Here is a 9,908-nt window from a genome sequence, read left to right on the forward strand (position 1 = left end):
GTTTTTTGAACGCCAATTGAGACAACTTTCTAACGCCAAGAAATGTCTAACAGCGACAGATACTATTAATAAAGCAGGTCTAGAAGTGTCTTACATGGTCAGTTATAGAGTGGCTAAGTCAGGCAAGCCTCACACTATTGTGGAGGACCTCATTGTCCCCGCTGCTATGGACATGGCTGAGAAGATGTTGGGGGAAAAGGCCAAACGGACTTTTCGGAAGATGCCTTCATCAGACAACACTGTGTCACGACACATCAGTGACATGTCAGCAGACGTTTAAATGGTGAACTTTGTTAAAGCAAGGCCCCTGAACTCACGCCTTTTTTCTGCCTTATGCAACATACTCCATACTGAAGTCCTGTGGCTATCAAGTGGGAAAGTTTTGGCACGGTTTTCTGAATTTAAAGACGAGCTTAAAATGTTCTTCATTGACCACCTTTTCATTTGTCGGACAGGTTGCATGACGATGAGTGGCTCACAAGGTTGGCCTATTTGGGGATATTTTTACTCGCCTGAATGAACTGAACAGACTGCAGGGCCTCTCAGCGACGGTATTCAATATGCGGGACAAAATTGAGGCCATGATTAAAAAGCTGGAACTCTGGTCTGATTGTGTCAACAAGAACGACACGCAAGTGTTCCCATCATTGTATGATTTTGTGTGTGCAAACGAACTCAGACTTGCGGACAGTGTCAAATGTGACATAGGGAAACACCTCAGTCAGCTGGCTGCACAATTACGCAGGTACTTCCCCGAAACAGACGACAGAGATAACTGGATTCGTTATCCCTTTTCTTCCAACAACTCTTCCACCTACCTATGTCTGAGCGAGAGAGCCTCATTGAGATCTCCACCAACGGGGCAATGAAAATTGAGTTCAATCAGAAGGCGCTGCCAGATTTCTGGATTGCCTTGCGCGCAGAGCATCCTCAATTGGCAAATCGCGCCATTAAGACTTTGATGCCCTTTGCAACAACTTCCCTATGTGAGACTGGGTTCTCAGCTCTCACCAGCATGAAGACAAAGTACAGGCACAGACTATGTATGGAAAACGATCTAAGACTGAAACTGTCTCCAATACAACCCCACATTGCAGCGTTATGTGAGGCCATTCAAGCACATTCCTCACATTAATCTGTGGTGAGGTGAGGCATTATGTGTTCAAGTTCAAGTTTATTTTGCCCAATGTACAAGTACAACTTGCAGCAAAATGCTCTGCTGCCAACTCCTTTTCTAACAGTGCAATGTGTGTGTATACAGTGGGTAAAGTAATAGTACTATGTACAGTAAAGTGGGTGTGTCTCTGGATATTTAGGATATTTACAGAATTGTCGATACAGGTATACAGGTTGTATTGCATGTGTGGTCATTTTTACAGATTTTACAGTTTTGTAGTCCACTATAGTCCATATAGCCCAGTTCAAATTGGCAGGTACAGTTTATGGCTATAGGCCAGTTTGTTACTGACCAGTTTTGTTGACCTTGTTATGTGTTATGTTGTGTGTGAGTTTAGGTGCTGATCACCTATTTGAAATCCAAATAAAAAGCAGGAATTATTGGTTATTCTCATATATTTATAATTTATGTATATTATGTATATGTGTGTTTACTTTTTGTTTATGCAGCAGAATTACAAACACAACCATTGTAGTGAGCTGTCTGTGGTGCTGGGGGGCTTCAGTAGGATGGAGAGGGTCTCAGGGGGTACATGACTGTTAAAAGTTTGGGAACCACTGGTCTATCTGATATTGGGGTCAGAGGTGAGGGGTCAGGGGTCAGAGAGAACCGACCTTTGGTGTAGCAGATGATGGCCTGTTTGGTGTTGTCTCTCTCCAGGGACATCTCGGCCAGCTTGACCCACTCCTCACAGTCGCTGGGGTTCAGGTGAGCCGCGATCAGGCCGAATTGCAGGGCCTTCTCCATGTCCCCCTGGTCCTCATAGATCATAGCCAGGGTGGAGAACGGCTCGTAGGCCAGGGGGGCTGTGGGGCGGGGGGGGAGAGAGAGAGAGGAGAGAGCAGTGTAGAGAAAAGTTAAGTGTGGCCAGGTTACAGATCTCTACCTATCTCTACCACAGCGGTCCTCCCTCCTGGTCCTGGTGGAGACTCCCAGTACTGCAGCTTTTTGCTCCAGCTCAGCACTGACACACCTGGCTCAGCCAATCAAGGTTTAGAAGATCAGTTGATTGGTTCAATCAGGTGTGATGTCACTAGGCTGGGACGAACACCTGGACCCACTGCAGCTCTCCAGGACTGGGCATCACTGATCCTCACATCATCCCACCCTGAGTGACGATGTCACTTCCTGCCCACCTTGTCTGATGATCTCCATACACATGAGGATGGCGTCCTCCTTCTCTCCTCGGGCGTAGCGGATGTTAGCTTCCCCCATCAGCCCCCGCAGGGCCCTGGGCAGCTTACTGCGGTGGCGCCTCTCCTGACACACACACACACACACACAAAATAAAGAACACAGTTAAAACATCCATCCATGTATATATACACTACAGCTAGCACAGTCCCCATATAGACTAATACTACTGCACTAAAGGTCTCCATTATAACTAGTGAGGTGATCTGAGGAGTTAGGAGAGAGAGACAGGTATGTCAGAGAGCTGTCTCACCCTCATCATCTTCTTGTTCTCTCGGTTCAGCTCCATCTCCAGGGCAAACACATCCCCCGCAGACGGCCCCTCACTCTCACCCCCCTCTTCTTTCACTTCCTCCGCCTTCTTCTTCTTATTCTCCTCCTCATCCTCATCATCCTCCTCCTCTCCATCGTCACCTTCTACATAATCCTCATCATCTTCATCAGCCTCCTCTTCCTCAGACTGTGTGGTGTCTGGCCCCTCCCCCAGCATGGAGGCGAAGGCCTGCTGCACAGACACGCTGACCCCCTCCTCGCCTCCGCCTGGAAACAGGCAACAAAATACAACAACAAATACAACAACAAATACAACTAGTAGAGAAGAACAGCGACTAGACAACTAGCCAGAGAGCTACAAGTGTGTAACACGGCGTCTGACCACGGTAACCATGACCACGGTAAACAGGACCACCTGGGTTTACCTGGGTGACGTTTCTTGCCTCTCCTCGGGCTGCAGTGTGACGGCGGTCCAGGGAGAGAGTTGTCGTCATCTGAACACGCTTTCTGAGGAGAAGAGACGTCAGCTAGCTAGCTTACTGAGGAGAAGAGACGTCAGCTAGCTAGCTTACTGAGGAGAAGAGACGTCAGCTAGCTAGCTTACTGAGGAGAAGAGACGTCAGCTAGCTAGCTTACTGAGGAGAAGAGACGTCAGCTAGCTAGCTTACTGAGGAGAAGAGACGTCAGCTAGCTAGCTTACTGAGGAGAAGAGACGTCAGCTAGCTAGCTTACTGAGCTCAACATCCACTTCATTCACCCAACTGCTTAGCATAGGATTGCGACTTATCTGTACTATATGTCGACATTATATATATCTATATAAATATATATATACATAAACTATAGTAAGACTTGTGTATCCAGAACACGTCTATGTTCTATGCAACTGCTGTTATGGTGATTACAGTTTAACTTAAACCTTAATGTAAATATGTACATCAACCATTCAATACTCTAAGGTCTTTAACTTCTAACCCTGGATACATGTACATCATCTATTCACCCACGGTCAGACTGGCAGACTTTGTGTTCTTGTACTTTGTTCCATTTTTGCACTTCTGTGTTGTGTGTTTATGAAGATTTAGTCATGAAGTCATGAAGTATTATGTGTCACTGATGGCTGCAACACTGTATTTCCCCCAGGGATCAATAAAGTATCTCTCTCTCTATCCATCTATCTGTCTGTCTATCTGTCTGTCTCTCTCTCTATCTGTCTGTCTGTCTGTCTCTCTATCTGTCTGTCTTACCTTCCTCTCCTCTCTCTATCTATCTGTCTGTCTCTCTCTCTATCTATCTATCTATCTGTCTGTCTCTCTCTCTATCTGTCTGTCTGTCTGTCTCTCTCTCTATCTGTCTGTCTGTCTGTCTCTCTCTCTATCTGTCTGTCTGTCTGTCTGTCTTACCTTCCTCTCCTCTCTATCTGTCTGTCTCTCTATCTATCTGTCTGTCTGTCTCTCTCTCTATCTATCTGTCTGTCTCTCTATCTGTCTGTCTTACCTTCCTCTCCTCTCTATCTGTCTGTCTCTCTCTCTATCTGTCTGTCTTACCTTCCTCTCCATCTGTCTGTCTGTCTCTCTCTCTATCTGTCTGTCTGTCTCTCTCTCTATCTGTCTGTCTGTCTCTCTCTCTATCTGTCTGTCTTACCTTCCTCTCCTCTCTCTATCTATCTGTCTCTCTCTCTATCTATCTGTCTCTCTCTCTATCTGTCTGTCTTACCTTCCTCTCCATCTGTCTGTCTGTCTCTCTCTCTATCTGTCTGTCTGTCTCTCTCTCTATCTGTCTGTCTGTCTCTCTCTCTATCTGTCTGTCTTACCTTCCTCTCCTCTCTCTATCTGTCTGTCTGTCTCTCTCTCTATCTATCTGTCTCTCTATCTGTCTGTCTCTCTCTCTATCTATCTGTCTGTCTCTCTATCTGTCTGTCTTACCTTCCTCTCCATCTGTCTGTCTGTCTCTCTCTCTATCTGTCTGTCTTACCTTCCTCTCCTCTCTCTATCTATCTGTCTCTCTCTCTATCTATCTGTCTCTCTCTCTATCTGTCTGTCTTACCTTCCTCTCCATCTGTCTGTCTGTCTCTCTCTCTATCTGTCTGTCTGTCTCTCTCTCTATCTGTCTGTCTGTCTCTCTCTCTATCTGTCTGTCTTACCTTCCTCTCCTCTCTCTATCTGTCTGTCTGTCTCTCTCTCTATCTATCTGTCTCTCTATCTGTCTGTCTCTCTGTCTCTCTATCTGTCTGTCTCTCTCTCTCTCTATCTGTCTTACCTTCCTCTCCTCTCTCAGTCTCTCAAACTCCTCGAAGGAGATTCTTCCCTCCAGATACTCGATCAGCTCGGGACTGAAGCCCGACATGGTTCATCAGTTAACCTGAAACATGACAACTATATTAACCTGAAACATGACAACTATATTAACCTGAAACATGACAACTATATTAACCTGAAACATGACAACTATATTAACCTGAAACATGACAACTATATTAACCTGAAACATGACAACTATATTAACCTGAAACATGACAACTATATTAACCTGAAACATGACAACTATATTAACCTGAAACATGACAACTATATTAACCTGAAACATGACAACTATATTAACCTGAAACATGACAACTATATTAACCTGAAACATGACAACTATATTAACCTGAAACATGACAACTATATTAACCTGAAACATGACAACTATATTAACCTGAAACATGACAACTATATTAACCTGAAACATGACAACTATATTAACCTGAAACATGACAACTATATTAACCTGAAACATGACAACTATATTAACCTGAAACATGACAACTATATTAACCTGAAATATGATGTTTATTCTGCTTGTTTTGACTCCGACGCGGAAACAAGCGCTGAGACGAGCACGAGTGACGTAGACAAAACGCGACGAGAATGTCGTCTTCTTCGACGCTTCCAGAGACGTCACCGCTTCGACATCCAGCCTGTAGCTCTGCAGCGCCACCCGCCTGCTGGGGAAGGAATGAACTGCATTCCAACACCACAAGAGTTCGAGCTCATCTCCAGCCAAATAATAATACTAAAATAAAGAAATATACATTAATTCATCAGCCTACCTAGTAAGGCAATTCATTATGAACTACAGCTGGAATTAATCACTAAATCAAATGTTATACACTGCATTGAAATGGCTTATTATTCATTAACTATTTTATTATTATCATCATTGTTGTTATTATTATTATTATTATTGAACACCTCTCAAGAGACACTTTTATTGATTGTTTTAGTCATTATTGGGAACTGTTTGACAATGACTTGATAGAAGCAGTTCCCTGCGCGGCCTCCAGGAGGCGCTGCTGAGCGCAGGGCGCCGCCGTCTGTCGTCTCGCCGGGATGGAGGATCAGAGGAACGACGCCAACGTCTCCGACCGCGGAGGTGATATTAGGACCTTTTTAGAGGCAATGTGTCGCTGTCTTGCTGAATTGGCATTTTTAAATGTATCACTCTGTAACAAATAGGCTCGAATATGTTCGCCCTGTGTATATTATCTCCACTCCGACGTTGCGGAGAAAGTGTGGCCCTGTTTTCAAGTGCGAAGCTAACAGCTAGCGAAGCTAAGCTCAGCTCTGACTCCTAGAACAGACGCTAGGCTAGGCTAGGCTATGCTAGGCTAGGCTAGGCTAGCTAGGCTGCTACACCGACACAAACAGAGAACCTGTCCTGCATGAAACACGGGATATCTTCGCTTTGGCACCGTGGCTTTCCCATCAGAGCTTTTATAGACTAGTAATGTTGTGCAGATTATGTTTCTCGCATTTGTTTTAAAGAGTTCCATACTGTACATGACTCTTGAACACATTTAATCTCCCTAATTAACACATTTCTCATGAATGCAACGTTGTACGCAACATATTGACATTTAGGCTTAATATTACCATGATGTCTAGTGTTCACTGTAACCAGGATGCTGAGTGAGTGTATTACCACGAAGAACCTAGATAGAAAAGTTAGGGTTAGCACACACACACACACACACCCCACATCGCCCCAGCAACCCCCGTCTCCAAGGTAACTGTAGCTCATCCTTGGTTTCCCAGGCAACAGTTGCTCACCTTGGTAAGTTGTCTCGCTCCAGCAGGCTCGCGGGAGAAGGGAGGCCGTGTCAAAACTAAGCCTGTCTCTTCCAGCCCCGGGGGAGGGAAACGCCCGGCCCACCATGATGATGGCACCACCCCAGCCCCGCCCCCGGGCGGCGGGAGTGAGGCCTCAGGCCCCCCCACCGCCAAAATCTCCAAGATGGGCTTCGGTCTGATCAGCCCCCCCGTCAGGAAGCCTGCCCCCATCTCCATCAAACTGGGGGCCAGCGTGAGTGTCCCTCCCTAGGGGTAGGGGTAGAGGTCGGGGTGGGGGGTTCAGTCTGGGGCACCAGGGGAGGCTGGTGGAGGTAGAAATCGGAGGACGGGCTCATTGTAAACAGTGTGTGGAATCTGTGCATCTGAGACGCATGGTGGAACCCTACTAGCATGTAGCATGTAGCAGCTGCAGCAACCGGTCCTAATACTGGTCTGTCTGTCTGTCTGTCTGTCTGTCTGTCTAGAAACATAAAGAACCAGTCCCCGCCCTGCCAGCCAAGAAGCCAGCGCTGGCTTCAGTCTTCAACGACGACAGTGATGAGGTGAGACACACACACACACACACACACACACACACACACACACACACACACACACATACATCCTCTTCATCCTCCTCTCCTTACAGAGTGACCCAGAGGAGATGCCCCCAGAGGCCAAGATGAGGATGAAGAATATCGGCAGGTAAGACACTAGGACTACAAATACACTACCAAATACACTACCTAGCTAAGACTACAAATCCCAGAACCCACACCAATGTCACCTGACCGGTTCCGTTCCACAGGGAGACGCCTACGTCAGCGGGGCCCAACTCCTTCAACAAGGGGAAGCAAGGCTTCTCTGACCACCAGAAACTCTGGGAGAGGAAGCTCAAGACACACACCGACCAATAGCAGCGTAGCAACACCGGATCCATCCAGCCATTGGTTGATTGGTTGATTGATTGATTGATTGGTTGGTTGGTTGGTTCTGAGGACAGGCAGACGGTGTGTGTTAGTGTGGGCAGTGGGCACCATGACGACGGTGTGTTGTTTGATGTAGCGTGTGGTGAAGGTGTAATATATGTACATATGGAATGACGGTGACACATTTGTGCTATCACGCCTCTTTCTTTCTTTTGAGTTAGTTTATGTGTGTGCGTGTGTGTATGTGTTTGCGTGTGTGTGTTGTGTTTGCGTGTGTGTGTTGTGTTTGCGTGTGTGTGTGTTGTGTTTGCGTGTGTGTGTTGTGTAGTAGAGTGATGTGGGGACGTGTATCAGGGCGAGGGAGACCAGACTTTCATCTTCATCTAGTATATTAATTATTAATGTCTCCTGTTATGGCAGTCCTGACTGGGTTTTCACTGGCTGTGCCACCATACCCCCCCCCCCCCCACACACACACACCACCACCAACACACACACACACACACACACACGTTTGACCCCCCCCACACACGCACACATGTTTGACCCCCCCCCCCCCCACACACACACACACACACACACGTTTGACCCCCCCCTACTGACTTCTCCAGTGCCTGAGTTCCTGAGAGAGACATGTAGAAGTGAACGTTGATAGGAAAATAAACTTCAGTTGAACTCTGAAATGAAATGTCTGTTTAATCATAGTGTTTTATATCGTCATATCATGAAATATCACTGAATTATACAAATAAAATATTAACACTTTTCATATACCGTGGCCTGTAGTCAGGGAGGAACCAGCTGATACTAGCAGTGGTGGGCCAGAGGAGGGGAAGTCATTAAACATGGAGGCACAGTGACATCTGCACATCTCTATTCACACCACTAGGGGGCATACCTCCTCACAGAGACACTAAGAGGACGTGAATGACCAGCAAACACACGTTGCATTTCCAAATTGGTTCAAATTTGATTAAGGTCAAGGTTAGGGTTAAGGTTAAGGGTTTTGACCTGTTAGGGTTAAGGTTAAGGTTAAGGGTTTTGACCTGTTAGGGTTAAGGTTAAGGGTTTTGACCGGTTAGGGTTAAGGTTAAGGGTTTTGACCTGTTAGGGGTAGGGTTAGGGTTAGGGTTAAGGTTAAGGTTAAGGGTTTTGACCTCATCTGGCCTTTTAGTCCCTCCCCTTCCTCACTGGAGAATCAGCTTATTATGCAAATAATAAATATGTAATTTTATCCCGACTGAATACATTCAATATCACCAGGCTAAATGAAACGACCATCTCCTTAAATAAAAAAATAAAAAAATAAATAAAACACTTTTTTTGTCTGCCTTTTCTGTTTTCTGTAGTTAATGGAGGCCTGGCCTGTAGGGGGCAGTGCTGTAGTCCATGACGTCAGTCTGAGCTCTTCACATTTACATTGGAGTCATTTAGATTAGATAAGATTAGATTAGATTCAACTTTATTGTCATTGTGCAGAGTACAAGTACAGAGACAACGAAATGCAGTTAGCGTCTAACCAGAAGTGCAAAAAAAGCAGAAAAGTGCAGTGTGAACAATATATACAGGTAGTTCAGTATATGAGCAGTATAGTAGTGCAGTATAGTATAAGTAGTGCAGTATAAGTATAAGTAGTGCAGTGTAGCAGTATATGTATTAGCAGTAACATTATAAGCAGAATAAATAGAATGCAGTATGAACAGTATAAGCAGCATATGAGCTGTATAGGCAATGCAGTATAAGCAGTATATATATATTAACAGTAACATTAAAGCAGAGTAAATAAGCAGAATAAATATGGAATGCAGTGTGAACAGTATAAACAGAAACGTACAGTATGTACAGATATGTGCAGTGTATTAACAGTAGCATTAAAAAAAATAAGGATATGTGCATTATGAACAGTATGGACAGATTATGAACAGTATAGACAGATATGTACAGAAGAGCAGTGGTATGTAGACGCTTTTATCCAAAGCGACTTACAGTAAGTACTGGTAATGTAGGGTGTTAGGAGAGGAGAGGAGGAGGAGAGGAGGAGAGGAGAGGAGAGGAGAGGAGAGGAGAGGAGAGGAGAGGAGAGGAGAGAAGAGGAGGAGAGGAGAGGAGAGGAGAGGAGAGGGAGGAGAGAAGAGAGAGGAGGAGAGGAGAGGAGAGGAGAGGAGAGGAGGAGAGGAGAGGAGAGGAGAGAGAGAGGAGGAGAGGAGGAGAGGAGAGGAGAGGAGAGGAGAGGAGAGGGAGGAG

At 45.6% G+C, this 9,908-nt stretch overlaps 2 protein-coding genes across 3 annotated transcripts in view; one reads left to right on the plus strand and one right to left on the minus strand.

The window, feature by feature from the left end:
• gtf3c3 (general transcription factor IIIC, polypeptide 3) overlaps window positions 1–5,535 on the minus strand; it is a 16,952-nt gene extending 11,417 nt beyond the window's left edge. Inside the window, exons 1-6 of the mRNA XM_083697666.1 lie at window positions 5,462–5,535; window positions 4,904–5,005; window positions 3,070–3,151; window positions 2,625–2,911; window positions 2,314–2,437; window positions 1,792–1,983 (exon numbers count right to left, since the gene is read on the minus strand). Coding sequence (XP_083553792.1) covers window positions 1,792–1,983; window positions 2,314–2,437; window positions 2,625–2,911; window positions 3,070–3,151; window positions 4,904–4,990 — 772 coding nt within the window. The 5' untranslated portion in view covers window positions 4,991–5,005; window positions 5,462–5,535. The remainder of the gene's footprint in view (window positions 1–1,791; window positions 1,984–2,313; window positions 2,438–2,624; window positions 2,912–3,069; window positions 3,152–4,903; window positions 5,006–5,461) is intronic.
• Window positions 5,536–5,986: 451 nt separating this feature from the next.
• Window positions 5,987–8,042, plus strand: pcnp (PEST proteolytic signal containing nuclear protein). 2 transcript variants are annotated; one of them, XM_083697663.1, is made up of 5 exons: window positions 5,987–6,058; window positions 6,759–6,988; window positions 7,221–7,298; window positions 7,385–7,440; window positions 7,544–8,042. In XM_083697663.1, the coding sequence occupies exons 1-5, from the start codon at window positions 6,016–6,018 to the stop codon at window positions 7,650–7,652; spliced, it is 516 nt and encodes a 171-aa protein (XP_083553789.1). In that variant the 5' UTR covers window positions 5,987–6,015; the 3' UTR covers window positions 7,653–8,042. The 2 variants fall into 2 exon arrangements, with proteins under 2 accessions (XP_083553789.1, XP_083553790.1); XM_083697664.1 differs by having other exon boundaries at window positions 5,994–6,058; window positions 6,762–6,988.
• Window positions 8,043–9,908: the final 1,866 nt, after the last annotated feature.

The sequence above is a fragment of the Argentina silus genome (genome assembly GCF_951799395.1).
Source record: "Argentina silus genome assembly, contig: scaffold_167, whole genome shotgun sequence".
In the NCBI taxonomy this organism is placed as follows: domain Eukaryota; kingdom Metazoa; phylum Chordata; class Actinopteri; order Argentiniformes; family Argentinidae; genus Argentina; species Argentina silus.